Below are 17,472 nucleotides of genomic sequence, written 5' to 3' on the forward strand. Positions count from 1 at the left end.
GCTCCTGTTCCTCGTGCCCATTTAAAAAAAATCAGGCTTTGACCTAGAGCATATGGGTGAACAGGGTGCTTGAAGGCCAAATTTTTCTCCCATTACAAAGAGGGAAAACTTCCTCCATGTGAACATACTTACTGAAGTGAAGGCACTTTAACATTTCCCAGACATTTTTAAAAGTATTGCCATTTTAACATGCTACAATTTGTTATATTTTAGCTTTTTGTAAACCCACCCTGGAAGCACTGCTTCTGCTCTCCTCTCAAAAGTTGCTCTGGAGGAATCTCTGGTTCTTAACAGAGGTGTCTGGATAGTGGCTGAAATCAGTGGCACACCCTCCTTCACTAGTAGAAGCATCTCCCAGTCATGCAGCAGAATCTTTGGCCTCAGGAATGACTAGACATCTGCTTGTTTCTATACCTTAGATTGCAGTCTTATTGTTTAATGTTGTATTATATGATATGGGGGGACGGGACATTTCTTTGAGAAGTCCATTTCAGCTATTTTATTATCTTGTAGTTTTCACAGTGCTCGACAAAGTAAACGATTTTGGATTTATAAGACTCATTCAGAAGATCTGAGGTAACCATCTCCTTTTTCTTTTTTAAGGTGTACATTTTTTGCAACATGCATCACAGTCCTTGGATAAGTCCTGCTGTGTCTAATGAGGCTTTCTCCCCAAGTGTATTTTAGATTGCAATTTCAGTTACTGTTGAATTGGATTTAAGATGTGTGCATGTTATCTGGATTCCATCTAACTTTTATTTCTTATATAAAGCTTTGTTTTCAGAATGCAACGCTTTCTTCATAAAATGAGACAACCCTAAACTAATATCCAAGCCAAAATTCTTGATTTTTCCGATGTTCTGAGATGTGATACTGATTCTTTTGTTTGTTAAATTTTGCTCATCATCATGATTTGTTGTTTTGAATCCACTTTTCCACATATCAGCAATTTCACATATCTAGAAGTTATAAGGAAAACCATCCAGGGAAGGGCGGGCACTGATAACTTTGCTTACCGAAAAAAGTACAACCTTTCCTTCTATAGTCTTGTTCTTTCCAATAATATTATTCATATATGCAATGCTTATGAGAAATTCTTGGAACGAACATGTGTACCAGCTAGTATGTAATGAGTTTTACGTATATATTAGTCCAGTGCATAGTTGACTTCACATGACATGGTCAGAAGAAGCTTTTTGTAAACTTTTGCCTCCCTTGCACTCAGGGTTACTTCTTCCTTTTTCCCCTAGGGGTGTTACTCTTGTTTGTCTTAATTGTGAGTTCCTGACTGATGCTTCCGGCTTGGATAATATGGCTACGCACTTGAACGAAAACCTTACTCATACTTGTCAAGTGATTATCGAAAATGGTATGTGGCTCATGTACCTCTGACATAAGCCAGATGTTAGCCTGTTGTCTTTTTGTTGGTTTTTAACACTACTGATCTTCTCTTTAATTCCAGTTCCCTCGGACTATCTGGTTGCCGACAACCTTTCTCAGTAAGTTTCTGAGATTAGCTTGTTTGTCAGTTGGGTGGTTGTGTTGATGGTCTTCCAGCATAGAAACAAAGAGTAGATGCCTATTCTATGATACAGAAGCAAGTTTGGTTGTACTCCAAATAAAAAATGCAAATTCCCTTTTAATTATTTTTGTTAAGCTTTATTACATACACAAAGGCCAGGATAAAAAACCCCACGCAACTTGCTTCAAGTGTTTTTGGGGACTTGAGGTTTATGTTTTACGAATAGTAGCCCCCAGTACTGTGTGTCAAGCCATATAGGAAGCATATGTGTTTGAATGTGTGTATGATAGAGAGTTGTTCGGGGGGGGGGTGTTAAATCTCTGCTTAGCATCCCTGAAGTGCCTTCTTTTGGAATCACAACCCAAGTCTAATTGCAGTGCTTTGTCTAATAAATTGTAGTGTTCTGATGCATCCTTATTAATGAGGAAGCAGCCACCCAAGCCGGTGGAGTTCCTATGTGTGCTGCATCTGGCCAAAGGGGGCCCCTCTAATTCAGCCTCCTCTTTCCCAGAGTGGCCAAACCTGATGCCGCAAAGGTCCTCTCAAAGCAGGACACAAAGGCAGCAGCCCTTCTCTGCTGCTGCCCCCACCACCCACAATTGGCATTCTGGATACACCGTCTCCGAATCTGGTGTTTCTGCCAGCAATCGTAACAGTTGATAAAGCTCTTCTTCATGATTTGTCTAAATCCACCTTTAAAACCATCTGAGCGAAACTGTTAGCCACCTTCCTATCTTGTGATAGTGAGTTCCAAAAGCATATTGTGCTTTGTATGAAGTAGTAGTTTGCTGTTGTCGAGCCTAGCCTAGGCCTGTTGCTAGTTGTTCAAATGCCTTCTGTTACACCCTGTTAAAAAATGAGTTCCCACCTATTTCCTATAGTTCTAACCTGTTTGAGGGATGTGAAATTTACCATTGTTGCAGCAGCTTGTATTCTTATTTAGTTGGTCAAATTAAATATGTTTAGTGTCTCCCATATACAGATTTTTTAAATTTTATTTTTGCTATGTCAGACAAGTTTTAACATAAGACAGTTTATCATACTTTTTTTTCAACCACAGTAACATATTATCAACCTTCAATGTAAATAAAACAATATTTTCTGTATGCTGCATCTCTGGACCAGCTGCTGGCACAGATAAAAGCCTGTTTCTCCTTTCTGAGTATCAGTTGCATTTGGCAATTCGGGTTCCCCACAAAGCTGATATATAGCAATGCAAGAAAAGGAAGTCTCTTTTCTCTGGTCACTTTCAGTAACAGTATTGATTGTAAAAGTTCCCTCCCCTTCCATATGGCTTTGACATAACATGTTTTGCACATGGTGGGTTGTTTTCCCCGCACTACGTAGTAGAAACAATAAACATGTTTCACAATATACAATGTTTCACAATATAAATATGATTTTCATGTTCTGCAGATATTTTTAACGTGTAATGCTGGTTCTATGTAGTATTTTTAAGTCATCAATAAGACATTACAAGAAGTTAGATGTACTTTTAAATATATGCTTTTAACGCCAATCCTATGAGGAATCTTTTGATAATTGTCAAATGGTTGCAAATGACATACATCCTTTTAAGGTTTCAAAGAATGGAATGAGTTGTCAGCCTGTTAGCACTGGCTCTCACCCTCATAATTAAACACATGCAGCTCCTTATTATGCCAAGTACCTTGTATGTTGCTGCAGCCTTAGTAGGGTCATTAATCATTTAATTCATGATTAATAACATTTCTACCCAGGTGTAAGAGGTGCAGTTCCATACTTCAGCAGATTAAAATTCACTTCAGTGCCACATCAACAAAGAAGATACAACCACCAGAAATTTCTTTAAACAAAAGCCTTTGAAAGGTTAAATTGTATGTTAAAAATCATGAGTCTACAAGGTTTCATAGGAGAGGTGCACTTCTTGCTCTTTCTGCAGTAGAGTTGTTCTAGCATAAAATATAAAAATCAATCATGGTGATGTGATAAGTTGCTTGTTTATTGTGGTTTAGAAGTCAATACATTTAAATAATGTATAACTAATGAAGTATGCCCTGGGGAAATATTTGCAGAATAATCCACCCTTTAAGTGATAGATTGAGGTCTATATTTATTAGCAAATACTACAGAAAAGCCCTTCATTGCGGTACAAAAATGCAGAGTTATGGCTGGAAGACTTTTTCCATGAACATCTCAGTTAAAAATAGGCAGGGAAATGGGAGCGCATTCTTGCCACAGAACAGCAAATCTGTGAACTTTTAGGTATGCGTTTTGCTAATAATTTGGTTTAGGAATGGCAGCAACCTTGCAGTTCAGAAAGTGCAGTTGCTGGGCATTAGTGCTTTACAGAATGCAGAGGCAAAAGAAATGTAGGCCTTGCCCAAGAAGCTGAGTCTAACTTAGGTGTGAACAGGAGCTGCCATGCTGGTTGCTCACATGTTGGTCCCATTTCTATATAATTAGGTGGGATTAAACAAGCCTGGCTGCTCCCGTCAGATTTTGTTCAGCCCCAAAGCTGAATGGGAAAAACAGCAGAGGGGAGTGGAATTTCCTCTTAATTTGAAATTAATTTACTTAATTTGAGCAATTCATACCTTATCCTTCTATTCCAATAGCAGCACTCGTGGTAACTTACAAAAGAAAAAATAATAAAAATTTGACCAACAATAGACTATTAAACTGAGAAAAGCATCACAGATGAAAATGCATTATGCTGCAGAGTTATCTGCTAAACCTTTTTGAAGTTGGCACACCAAATTCCTAACAAACAACTACTCGGAACAAGCTGGTGAAGAGTAGAGAGGTGGGGCCAAGCGGGCCTCTCTTTTCAGGTAGTTCCACAACCTGCATGCAGAAGGTTGTAGATGGAACATGCAAGGAGTAAAACAGCCATACTGCTCCTTGAGTTATTGTTTCATTAGGGAAGGAGGAAACCAATGACTCACAGTGGAGATTTTCAGAATAGTTGAAAATTTTAAATATGTGTTAGTATTAATTTCCTGGACTTTAACGTTGATGATAATACGCTGTCTGAGAATAACAGATGTTGTTTCGTTCTTTAGCCTGGTTAGTGATGCATCAGTGAACAGTGGAAGTGAAGAAACATCCCAGGTAGTGTACATTTGTGTTCTCAACCTTTTGAACTGGCATGCTCCTAGAGTGTATTTAGAAGTGTGTGTGTTTGTGTGTGTAGCTTTATTTTTATTTATCTGCAGCATAATAATCTCCAGTGTGTATATATTCATTGTTCAAACCTGAATTTAGATTTTCAAAATGGTAGGTTTCATAACTAAAAAATATTTAGTGGTCTATTAAGCCAACTTTCAACAGGGCAACTGCTACTTTCCTGTGTGTATGTAGTGTGATATTAATGCTTTAACTATTTGGCATGTATAGTGACTTTGGAGTGAAAAAAAGAATGCCCATATCCCAGATGGGCCCTGGCCATGTGGGTGGGGAGCAGAAGTTGCCACAGCACATTCACACTCTGCAGAAAGCTCTCTTTTAAACTAAGATATCTCAAATAGAAGGCATACGTAGGATGGAAGCAGGTGAGCAAGGTGGGCTAGCAATGTGCTTTTATCATTGGAAAGCTTAGGGTGTTACTGGCTTTGCTGAGTGAAGGAAATCTGAAGAACTTGCACTGCTGGGGTTCCTTAAATCTACAGGGCTAAGTGATATTTTGCAAGCAGGTCTGATAATACCTTGTGTTCCCTAACCTGCATGAGGATGCATGACATGCCTCCATCTGCTAAGCCTAACTCCTGAGAGGCCATGTCCCCCTTTCCTCTTTTGCTACAATTCCTTCCCTCCCCTCCCAGCCAAAAATAAAATGGTTCTCTTTCTGATTCTGTCTTTGCCACAGATTTTGGGCCTGTGTGATCGCCAGTTATCTGTGCATGTCCCCACTGCTTCCTTCTTCATCTTCTCATTTACTGCAGCTCTAGACTCATAATTACAAGAGCTTCTGGGATCCCAGTTGTTCTACAGGGGTTTCCTCCTAGATTCGTGCATGCAATCTTGTTAGATATTCACTGAAGGTCACTCTTCATTGGGAGCCCAGATTGTTTTTTGGAAACCCTCATTTCTCCTTAGCAATACCTAAAATTCACTGCATTGCACTGTAAAAATAATATTGTGTATATTTCAGAAAATTCCAAGGCTCAGTGCACCTGAAGATCAAAAAGAGCAAGAAGAAACATCCATCTCTGCAAGGTAAATATAAGCACTGTGTCTTCTCACAAGGTAAAGTGAATCCAATATATTGCAGTTCCAAACTGATCTCCAAATTAAGTATCCCAAGTGGGAACTTGCAACAACCTTTTGCAGTTTATAATGCTGCTCTTCTTCTTCATGGTTCCAGAAAGTCATGTCCTTTTTCAGGGTGATCTACTCCTTTCTCCTGGTTTATTCTTTCCCTTCTCTATCCTGCCTCCTGCCAGAAATGAAGAGAAAAGAAAGAAAAACATTCCATGCCTTCTCGGCATGATCAGTCCTAATTTAGTTGTTTTGTGTTGTTGTTGTTGTTGTTGTCGTCGTCCCCCTATGCTTGGACTCCCTCATGCTTGTTCAATGATGGTGCCTTTTTGTCTACATAAGGATCAGCACTCAGAGGGTTGAGTTGGCTCTTGGTTCATAAGACTGCCTGAGCTGATGTCTCTCACCTTGTAACTTGTTTTTAAGGTTGGGGCCTGAGCATATTTTAGAGAGAGAGAAAGAAAAAGAAAGAAGTTTTAAAGTCCATCTCTTCCCCTCCTTCACTTTCTTTTCTATGTCTTAATGCACGATAATGGACAAAGTGAGGTGGATTTATCCCAAGGTTTGAGCTCTTACTGCTTTATAGTAAGGGAGGAATTATTTAATTTCGAGGGTTGTTTTTTTTAAAAGGCACTACTAAAATATAAGCAGTATGTTTTCTTAAAGTACTAAACTGTTGGATTTGCTTTTTTCAGCCCAGAAATAAAACACATTACAGAAGAAACAGATAAGGACTGTCTGGAAAATCAAAGCGATGAAGCTGCTTTAGAAGTTGAGTGTGAAGAAAATAAACTGCCTGTTCTAGAAAACAGCCTTGGTTCAGAGCTTCAGGTCAGCTCAAATGACTTCACAGGCTCTGTAGATGGGGGAGAGACAGAGGGCCTTGGAAATCAAAGGGATGGAAGCCCTTTCGCAGCTGAGTTTAAAGAAAAGATACCTCCATGTCCAGAAAACACTACTGGCCCAGTGTTCCAAACATGCTCGAAAGATTCTTTGGGAGAAGGGAACTCAGATGACCTTGCAAATCAAGGTGTTGAAGAAGGTTCTTTAGCTGCTGAGTGTGAAGAAAATCCAACATCTCCGGTTTTAGAAAGCTCAAATAACCCAATAAACCCTGGAGAAAAAACAGACATAGAGAGCTTTGTAAATCAAGGTGATGAAGGTCCTCCACCTGCTGCTTGTGTAGAAAATATGCCTGTGTCACCCATGGAAGACTCGTCCATTTCAGAACATAATAGTTGTTCAAAAGGCTCTACAGGAGAAGGGGACCTTGCGGTTGACCTTGCAAATCAAGGAGATGAAGGTCCTCTAGCTGCAGGGTGTGAAGAAAGCACACTGCCTTTGGTTCCAGAAAACTCCTCTGGTTCAGGACTTGACTCAGCCAGCTCAAATGATCCTGCAAAAGAAGAGGACACAGGTGCCATTGCAAATCAAACTGATAAAGGTCTTCTAGCTGCTGCTTGTGTAGATAATATGCCTGTGTCACCCATGGAAGACTCGTCCATTTCAGAACATAATAGTTGTTCAAAAGGCTCTACAGGAGAAGGGGACCTTGCGGTTGACCTTGCAAATCAAGGAGATGAAGGTCCTCTAGCTGCAGGGTGTGAAGAAAGCACACTGCCTTTGGTTCCAGAAAACTCCTCTGGTTCAGGACTTGACTCAGCCAGCTCAAATGATCCTGCAAAAGAAGAGGACACAGGTGCCCTTGCAAATCAAACTGATAAAGGTCTTCTAGCTGCTGCTTGTGTAGAAAATATGCCTGTGTCACCCATGGAAGACTCCTCCATTTCAGAACATCATACTTGTTCAAAAGGCTCTACAGAAGAAGGGGACCCTGCAACTGACCTTGCAAATCAAGGAGATGAAGCTCCTTTAGTGGCCAAATGCAAAGAAGAGAAATCTCCATGTCTAGAAAACATTTCTGATCCAGGGTTTCAAGCCTGCTCAAAAGACGGTTCAGGACAAGGAGAGACAGGTAACCTTGCAAATCAAGATGTTGAGGAAAATCCATTGCCTTCAGTTCTTGCAAATCAAGAAGTTAAAGAAAATCTATTGCCTTCAGTTCTAGAAAACTCCAAGTCAGGATTTGCAGCCTCCTCAAATGACTCCATAGACCCTGTGAGCAAAGACACAGAAGGCAGCCTTGCAAATCAGGACAGTGAATGTTCTTCAGCAGCTGAGTGTGAAGAAAGTACATCGACTTTGGTTCTAGGAAACATCTCTGGTTCAGGACTCTCAGACTGGTCAAATGATCCCATAGATCCTATGGAAGATGAAGATGCAGAGACTCCTGCAAATCAAAGCGATGAAGGTTTAGCTGCCAAGTGTAAAGAAAGTCCATCAGCTGGAGAAGAATCCTCCGTTTTAGAACTCCATGTCTGTTCAAAAGGCTCTGCAGAAGATGCTTCAAAGGACCGTCTTGAAAATCAAACTGATGAGCATGAAGAAAGTACTTCTGTATCAGCTGTGAAAGACTCCTGTTCAGGATCCCAAGCCAGTTCAACTGAGACCTCTTGTGAAAGGACAGAATCTGATGATTTGGGTAATGGTGATCAGATAGAAGAAGGAAAATCCCCGAAAGCTTCAGATAATAAAACCAACTCTTTCCAAAGTTCAAAGGATGCAGTCTCTGCTGCCGAGACAAAGGTGGCTGATTTGGATGAAGCTGAGCTAGAAGACATAAATTCTGACCACTCAAAATTGGCATCTGATGAAGAAGATGTCAGTTTTGAACAGTTTCTGAGGAGAAGTGAACCTGAATCTGATGCGAGTGAGCAAGGCAGTGTTCATCTGGAACCTCTGACACCATCAGAGGTCCTTGAATATGAAGCTACAGAGATTCTCCAGAAAGGTGGCGTTCCGCCTTCAGCAAAGAAGGCTGAGCCAGGTTCTGAACTAGAGGATTCTGCTGATTCCGGAGAGAGCAGCCCTGCTAGCCGTGTGGAGTCACCAGTAAGCCAGGCAGAAGAGAGTGATGAAGCAAGCTGAAGCAGAATATTTGCATCACTTTGAACCAATTGCTGTGTATACTCTTACAGGTGCCAATTGGGAAAGAAAGTGGGGAAACAGAACCATGGACTATGTAATACTGCCGAAGCTCAGCAGTGACAAATGAGATATTAGACCCTCTGATATGAAAGAGCTGTCAGAAGCCAGAACCATTGCCTGCAGTGACCCAACCCGTGAAGCCAAGAGGGAGACATGTTATTTATTTGATTCAAAGTAAGATCCCGATAGGGGCCACAGTCTTTGTAGTACTTGGGGTGCCGGTGTTTCTCTATAAAGGGCATTTGATCCACCGTCACTTGGGTTTGATGTTGCGTTCCTGTCCCATCAAGTCATGCTAGGAAGGAAACTGTGAAGGTCTGGCACCTCAGGACTGATGTGATCTTACACGATAATAAGCTTACCTTAAACTTTCAGTGAAAGTGGAATTATTATTAAAAAAGTAAATATAGTTGTGAGTTTCCCAGTGTGCAAGGTGTGCAGAAACCTGACACTTTACTTGCTTGAAATAGGGCATGTGGTGGCCTCTGTGTCTTCATTTTATTTTTATTTTTGTTAATTGGCAGCAGGCCCCCAAAACACTAGGTGGGTGGGAAGAGTTTAAAAACTAATATGGAAATGTGTAAACTGTTACAAAAAGAATAGGACCTGAGAGGCATTGATACATTCTTAGTTGAAATTTATGTAAAACAAGCAAAGGGGTGGGGGTGGGGATGGCATGAAAATCATTTTTATACATAGTTAGGTTAAGGAATGTGTGTGACATCATTTAGAGTAGCTTGCCTTTTAAGTATTAAACTGAATTAAGTGCTCTATATGAACCTTTTCAGAAAGTGATTTTGAACTTGTTGAGAATTGTTTTCAATGAACATAAATGTTTTGAACTTCCGTTAGGACACCGATGTACATATTTTGGATTAAATATTTGCAAGAAAATACGATGAATTATTTTGTTGTTCATATGTGTGTTTTTATTAAGCACTTTGCTAGCTTGTGTTTTGCTCACATTTCTTTTATTACCCCCGGCTATTATTAAACTGTTTTGCATCTCCTACCCAGAATTACTGAAGGAAAACCATGTTTAAATAGTTAAAAGACCTTAAACTACACCCCGGACTGCAACGAAATGTGAATGTGTCATAGGAACAGTGTTCAGTTTTATGTGCTTATGGCAGGTGTGAGGTTTTCTGAGTGGAGGCAATCCCTCTCTTCTCATGGGTCCTTCTCCTGCCTATGCTACAGTTGCCTGTAAGTTCCACCAGCTTAAGTGGTAGAGAGAAGCATGTGGAGCTGTGTCATCTCGCACAGCAGGTGGGAGAGAGATTTCTCATAGTCCTTTCTCCCAGGGGTGAGTCCACTAGAAGCACCATTTTTTTAAGCACTGAAAACTCCTGCATGCTCTCTGCTTTCCCCCTCCAACTTGCTGTCTGGGCCAAGAGTTGCCATATATTGAACCAGCTTGGCCATGACCATACTGTATTAGCAAAGTGGGGAGTTTCAGCCACTGAAGAACTAGGTTACACCATGTTTTGAGCTCTTGGAGGCTTGGACCAGTGTCCTGTCCTAAGCTACATGATTCTGTCAACCTTCCCTTTGCACTTGGAGGAGACATTTTATGGGATAGGGTCTGAGGGAGTCATAACAGCCAACCACAGGCAATCCTCATTTTGTGCGGGGGATACATTCTGGATACCCACATGCATCAACAGAGCACATAAGCCGGTTCTGCCCCTTCTTGTGACATCTATATGACGTTTTGGGGCTGCTTCTGGGTTAGGCGTGTTTGCAATTATGCGTCATTTGGCCACTCCTAAATCGGTCGTTGCCTGTGCATCCACTTTGGCTTCTTTTCCTGAAAATAGCCGACCTGTCAGGTCCACTGAAACTCTGGCCTGGGGGTGTTATTTCATGCACAAGTCCCTACATACCACACAATATATTTTTCTTGGCAGGCCACAAATCTGTGCCCATCATGGCTCTCCCCACCATCCAGCTGCCTGCCGTGCATGGAATTCGGAGTATGCAGAGGTAACATTTTTGGGAGGCAAAGTGAGGCAGCCAGCTCTGGCACAGTGGGTCTTTGGGCATTGGTAGGTGGTAGAGCGGAAGACTAACAGGACCAGCCCATGTGGCCCTATCCCCTGGAATAAGTGGGATTTGTATCATGGGAGTTTGTGCAGGGAGGTGTCCCAGTGGATTATGCCCCGTTTTGATTTGGGTGTAGGGGCTGCGGCCGTGTGCCCTGCACCACTCATTCCCCCTCCTAGGTGGAAACGCCGTGGAGAACTTGTGTTTAATAAGATGAGATTAGAGAGCTCAGTAATGTAACTGCTGCTGGCAGACCAGAACATAATTTCAAATATTTGAACTATGTGGTACATAGTGCATATTTTTCTTTGTTTAAACGCAGCATCAGTCTCTGAGCATGAGACAGAATCTCAGCCAAGCTCCCCGAGGTCCAACTAATTCAGTAATGAGCTGCGACAGCTCAGTACGTGGTAGCTGTACCAATGCCTGAAACCGTAATATCTCTAGATAAAGATGTGTCTTTCTCTACTTTTCAGAATTCAAAAGGGAGGTCGATGTAATTGGGCCACCTTCACTTTGGGTGAAAAACACAGTGGCAAAATCGATAACAAATGAGTGCAGCCTAAGGCTGTGTAAAAACGTTTCTGGACTTCTGAAAATTAAGTCCAAGAGCCTTATTGTCAGTGAAACATGATAGGTTTATTAACGACTCAGCAGAAAACAGCATCTGAAATACAGCTCTTATCTGATGCAATTTTTCTCCTTAATCTGAATTGTGTGTGCGATGGGTGTTTCAGAACATCTGGATGTGGTGATTTTTTTTTCTTGCCTGCACCTGCAAGCAGAAGTACACACATAAAACAAAAAAAAAAGAAATTAAATACTTCACAGAGCAAGAGAGGAAGGAGAACTCCATCTAGCCATGAAGCTCAAGGGAACCCGATGACTAGAGCAGAGCTGTAAACATGTTTTAGATTTAATTCTTCTGACAAGTGCCAGTGGTGGCACCTCGCACAGGCATAGCATATGCCCAAATTTCAGTGGAGGGATCATGGGAGGCTTCATGCAATTCTGAAAAGGCTCAGAGCACACCAGCCTCATTTTTATCTAAAAATAGCCTCACAAATCAGGAAGAACTTGTGTCATTATCTTGATTTCCTAGAATTAAAACAGACTCTCCCCTGAAACCCCAGTGGCTACAGATGGCAATTCTCATATGCCCAGAAATATTGTAGTGTTCAAAAATTTACAACCAGCTTACTTGCCCATGGCTGTCTTTCAATGTAGTTTTCAATATAAAATAATTAAAATACAATGAGAAGAAAACTAATTATAGCTGAATCTGGATTACAGATCTTCCCTCTGGGTTTTGGGAGAGTGTTTAATGCTTTGCTCTGCAAGTGCCTCTTCCATTAGGGCTAATTCTAGCATCCACATTCGGGGGTTGTTACTCCAGTAAATAATTAGTAATAGTATGTTAAAATAATCTAGAATACAACATTACAAACTGTTTTAAAACAAAGTACAATCACAAAAATGGGGTGGATCCTAAAAGCATACAACTCTTAAGCAACCGCCTAGCAGCTGCTTTCAAGAGGTTTATGCTCTTGATCCTGAGCTCCAAATCATTGTGTCTCAGCACAATATCTGGGAGCACCAGTTTAGATCCATCTTCACAGACCCAATGACCGAACAACTGATTTTGACCCACATTGGAACACGTACCCAGTCCTACCAGCTTTTGTGAATTTGTTGTGTTTGTGTGTCTGCAAACATGACATGGTCTGCCAACATCAACCCCACTGTGGGGGAATCTCCTGCAGACTCCTGCAGTGTCGAGCTGAGCATCCATAGCAGTGACCAAAGGAGAAATGACCACTGGGAGGAGCGCCGAGAAGAAAAGCCATGGTGCATCTGCAGAAGCACAGCCGGATGCCTCCATCTGCCCCAGCTGCAACAAAACATGTCTCTCTCATATGAGTCTCCACAGCCACAGCAGGCTCAGCAACCTTCCAAAAGTTTGATTCCAGCTGCAAAGGCATGCTCCATTGTCTTCCCAGACAGACGTACGCCAGACAGACCTTTCAAGTGCTCCCACAGTCAGCTTTGTGATGCAGGGAAAGAAAATGTATCTAAAGTCATATTGTCTGCTCGGTGGCCGAGTAAGAATTTAGACCTGGGTTTTGTAACAACTGTGCCTGCAATTTTTTTGAAGTGATTTACCGCAACGGCAAGAACATTGGATTGTTGTTGGTTTTTTAAAACCAAATCATCAGGATTTCCTGAGGGCTCTGAATGGAGGATTTGATGTTCTACATTCTTAACATGATTGCTTGTTCATAGTTCATACTGGCACCTGCCTTCAAATGCTTACTGCCAGTTCTGTCGTCGTCATTTCAAATATCAGCCCCTGCCTCAATTCCATTTCCATTCATGTAGAATAATGCAGAGTGCAGTTCATATTTCTCCATGCGTAGCAGGATGTCTCAAAGGCTGGGTGTACATGTTGTATAGCAGCGCTCCTCAACGTTTTCAGATCAAGGACCTGTCTTTAGTCCAAATACGCATTTAGGAACCAACTTTTAAATTTTGCACACTATTTTGTATGTTGGTAGTGTTGCTGCCGCTCACTAGTTGCAACTTGCCAATCTTCTCTTAAAACATTCATTCCCCAGCCCTGCTTATGTAGCACTACACCACTTTGCATCATGAGGTTGGGCTCTCTACTGGCTGTTTGTAGACTTGTTTTATTGTTTCTGTCAATACTGCCTGCCTGCCTGCCATCGTCCTTCGTTCATAACACTAGTTCTACCCCATAGGAGAAGGCAGCCACCATTCCATGCTTTTTCCAGGCCACCTAGTCTGCTTTCCACTTCAACGATCAATGGGGCAGCATTGGTGTCCTCCAGCCTACTTTTCAGTGATTTGTTTTTAATTTAAAAAAATATATACTTATATACCTCTAATTCATAAAGAAAACACCAGTGGTTCACAACATATTGAATGGTGTACATAAAACCATGCAATGAAAACCATTAGAAAGTTAAAATTAGAAATCAGCTAACTTGTGAAAACATTTATTTAACAGTAGTGTTGCCTGTTATTACACAATTGCCCCCGTCAGCATTCTGGCTACTACATTCTGCAGCAACTGGAGCTTCTGAACCAGGCCCAAGGGCAGCCCCACAATAGAGTGCATTACAGTAATCCAGCCTCAGTCCAGACAATGGTCAAGTTATCTCTGTTCAGAAATGGTTGCAAACCAGACGCCTAGGCTTCTAGAGACATATCAGGCAATACCACCAAGTTAAGCACTTGCTCCTTCAGAGGGATTGCATTTCCTGAACATGGGAACCTCCTACTCTGAGTCTGGTATCCTAAAATTCAAGTCGTTTATTGGCCCCTGTCCAGTCCATCACTGCATTCAGTGATCTAGAGCTTTCATAGCCTCTCCTGATTCAGATGTTATAGAGAAGCAGACCTACTTGATAAACCTAATAGTAAATTCTGTTTCCATTAGTGGTTCCAGAGTGTAAAAATTCTGTGTGTATATTTAGCGAAGTTGAAAATAGTTTTGGAGAGAGCCTTGCTATTAATAATGCATGAAATTTTGGCTCTTAAGGAGATTTAACACTTTATTCAGTGCCTTTTCTATCTGAATTATTTAAAAACAGCTATTCTTTTTAAACTATGGCTCTGCATTAGGAATGCTATTGGCAATTTGCATCCTAAATAGAATCCTAGCCACAAGGACACACAGAGAATCAATGATACCATTTCCCTGTCACTGCCTGTAGGAAAGCTGTACTTTGTTGTCAAGAAAGATAGCTATAAACAGAAGACAAGCTTCTTAACCCCTCCTGCCCTCAGAGGAGTTCCAGAAAAATTCCCAAAGCTCTTCCATATCAGCCAGGTTCCATTCCTTTGAGCTCTACTGCCATCTTCCGACAAAAATGTAGATTTGCAACCTTGATGTTTCTTCTCTGGTCTGCAATAGATTACTTGGTGAACTCAGGTTGTTGCATTGAAGCAGCTGGAAGAAGATGAGACTTTGCGTTCTGACCTTGGCTCTGGGCCATTGGCAGGTGTGTGGTAAGGAGAAAGGGAGCAGGTACGGCTTTTGCCAACATCTTGTTAAAAAAAGCTTTACCTGTAATTTCAACTGCCAAGCAGCCGGCGAAAGCTAGTGTGGTTTAGTGGGTAGAGTGCTGGCCTAGGACCCGGGAGACCAGGGTTCAAATCCTCATTTGGCCATGCAGCCCACTAGGTTACATTGGACCAGTCACTGCTTCTCAGATTAAGCTTCCTCACGGGTTTGTTGTGGGAATTAAATGAGGAGAGAGGGAGAGAACTGTGTATGCTATCTTGGGCTCCTTGGAGAAAAATTATGGGACGTATGTGCAATAAATAAAAGGTAGAGTGCTTCCATTTGAGAAAGGATAGTAGGGGTATCTGTCTCTAGCTGAAGTCATAAGGTGAAGGGAAAACATGTTCTGACAGTTAGAAATATCTGCAACCTAATTCACTTTTAACTCATCCATAGGCTCTCCATAGGTTGCAACTGCTGTTAATTATAAAATGAGAGATCTGTGCTTCTACTGGGCTCTGAACAAAAAATATACAGAGGAAGTTAATCTTTCTTCTTCTTGGTTTTCCTGTTTTGTACTCCACCCCTCCATAAAGATACAAGTACAGGCCTCCCAGCTTCTCGGGGGGGGGGGGGCGGACGGGTAAAAAAAGACTAAGGCTGCATTCAGACAACGTTTTCTATTGTCTTCCCCTTGTTGCCTTACCTATCAATTTTTGTTCTGGAAATCTAATCAGAGTTTAGCACTTACATTGGGGGTATGGTGGGGAATCTACTTGCAAGCCTGGAAACCCAGGATATCACAGGAGTTTTGCATTTTAAGTTTTCTGTGGTTTTCCTGGATCACACCCCTACAACCATGTAATAAGTCAGCTCATTAAGGCCAGGTTCCACAGCAGCTGCTGTTGGTGCTGGTGAAAGGGCAGGTGTCAACCTGTGGTAATCTAGCATGGGTGGAAAATACAGGGAAGAGACTTGCCCTCCCTCAGTTTTCCAATCCCAGTTTGTGGATGCTCCCTGCAGCTCACAACCAAAGTAGGTGTGGCAATGAATGTGCTGAACTGACAACTCATACCCATCAACCATCTAGATTTGACTGGGCCATCCTATAATTTTTGTAAAATTTGCTTTGATACTTTGTAAAGTTGATGAACAGGTGTAATAAATAATAACAGTGGAATCCATCTGCATCTGAGATGGGTGAGGAGCAAGGGCAACCTGAAGAATAGTGACGAATTTCCCCCCTCCTCTTGTTCCTTGCTTGTTTGTCCCATATGCTGGTATAGGCATACATTCACACCAGGTTCCAGACATCTAGGCCAGGCGTAAAGAGCACAGGCAGCTTCAAGTCAGAGGCGCCTTCATGGCACTTGCTATTTTGCAACAAAAGGACAGGTAGCATTTGCAAATTGAAAGCCAACCAGGATGTTACAGTGAGCTCCTTCTCCCTTGCAGAGTGAGCCAAGCTCCCTGGCTGGCTTCTCCACCCTCTTCATCTTCCTGTTTATTCCAAGTTTCATTAACGTCAATCTTCTGCAGACGGACTGTCATTCACACTTGCACTGCCTGAGCCATGTCCTCTCTCCAGAGAGCCCCCTTCATCATTCTGATAAATGGGCTGTTAGCAGAGCGCATGATAAAACAGAAGGGATGAGAAGAGGGTTCTCTGCCGCCTGTTTCTATGGGCTGCAATGAGGAAGGCAATTCAAGCTGGATTGGGACAAGGAGCTATACTCAAGGCTAGTCCGATGAGTTAAGGCAGGCTCTTGTTAATTTAGCAATGCATGTGAGTAGCAAAGAGTTTTAAGACAAGCCCAAGAAGAGACCTACACACTCCAAGTTGGGGCACTTACAAAAGGAAAGAAGGTAGTCTGCTCTATAGCAGGTAGGGAGCCAGCCTGGTCTGGTATTGGAGTTTTCTTGACCTCAACCTCCCACTCAACAGGGAGGTCAGAATTATGCATGGAGACAGAAGAATCTCTTGACACCCGCTTTAAGGTAGGGGCTAATAATGGGCAGCTGGAGTGTGTGTCTCCAAAGTCCAAAGGGATCCATGTCCCTTCTAAGTGTGCAGTCTTGCCTGTGACACTTTTTATAAAGGGTGATCATATTTATACAATAAAAAGTGTGTGTCCATCACTTGCAAACTGCATAATTGTTTGCTTTTCCACAAGACATATATAATGTTCATTACCTACAAATGTTCAAACCTCTACATTGATTCCCAATACATGAAGGTCAGGTTTATAATAAATAATAACAAACCTCATTGGGAAGAATCGTGCATCAGCTTTCATTTGTGTACATTTATTCTAAGCCACCCAGAGCACTTTGTTGTGGGGTGACATGCAACAGCATAAATAAGCAAATGTGTATGAACGGAAAATGGCCAGGGGCCTGGAAGCAGGCCTTTGTTCTGAATTTTCCTTCTTTATCAGACGTTGGCACAAGCTATCCCTGTTGCTATTGCTATTGTTATTATTTATTTATAGCCTCTCACAAAGCACAGGGCAGTGCACAACATGATAAAACAGAATACAGCAATAATAATTAAAAGCAATTAATTACACCAACTCAACGAACAACCAAA

At 41.8% G+C, this 17,472-nt stretch overlaps 2 protein-coding genes across 7 annotated transcripts in view; one reads left to right on the plus strand and one right to left on the minus strand.

Annotated features, from left to right (window-relative positions):
• Window positions 1–9,715, plus strand: part of ZNF280D (zinc finger protein 280D) — a 35,291-nt gene extending 25,576 nt beyond the window's left edge. For all 5 annotated transcript variants that reach the window (XM_079953147.1, XM_079953145.1, XM_079953144.1 and 2 more), the window contains 6 exons: window positions 514–576; window positions 1,251–1,369; window positions 1,463–1,499; window positions 4,567–4,615; window positions 5,655–5,719; window positions 6,457–9,715. In XM_079953147.1, coding sequence (XP_079809273.1) covers window positions 514–576; window positions 1,251–1,369; window positions 1,463–1,499; window positions 4,567–4,615; window positions 5,655–5,719; window positions 6,457–8,749 — 2,626 coding nt within the window. In that variant the 3' untranslated portion in view covers window positions 8,750–9,715. The remainder of the gene's footprint in view (window positions 1–513; window positions 577–1,250; window positions 1,370–1,462; window positions 1,500–4,566; window positions 4,616–5,654; window positions 5,720–6,456) is intronic.
• The window catches only part of TEX9 (testis expressed 9), a 119,095-nt gene that overhangs the window by 60,982 nt on the left and 40,641 nt on the right, over window positions 1–17,472 (minus strand). The window contains exon 11 of one of the 2 annotated variants that reach the window (XM_079953353.1): window positions 1,379–1,388. The exons of the other annotated variant lie outside the window; for it this stretch is intronic. The gene's annotated coding sequence lies outside the window, so the exon portion shown is untranslated. Of the gene's footprint in view, window positions 1–1,378; window positions 1,389–17,472 lie in introns of those variants that run through there. 2 annotated transcript variants of the gene reach the window in all.

Source organism: Podarcis cretensis (assembly GCF_951804945.1).
Source record: "Podarcis cretensis genome assembly, chromosome: 14".
Classification (NCBI taxonomy): Eukaryota; Metazoa; Chordata; class Lepidosauria; order Squamata; family Lacertidae; genus Podarcis; species Podarcis cretensis.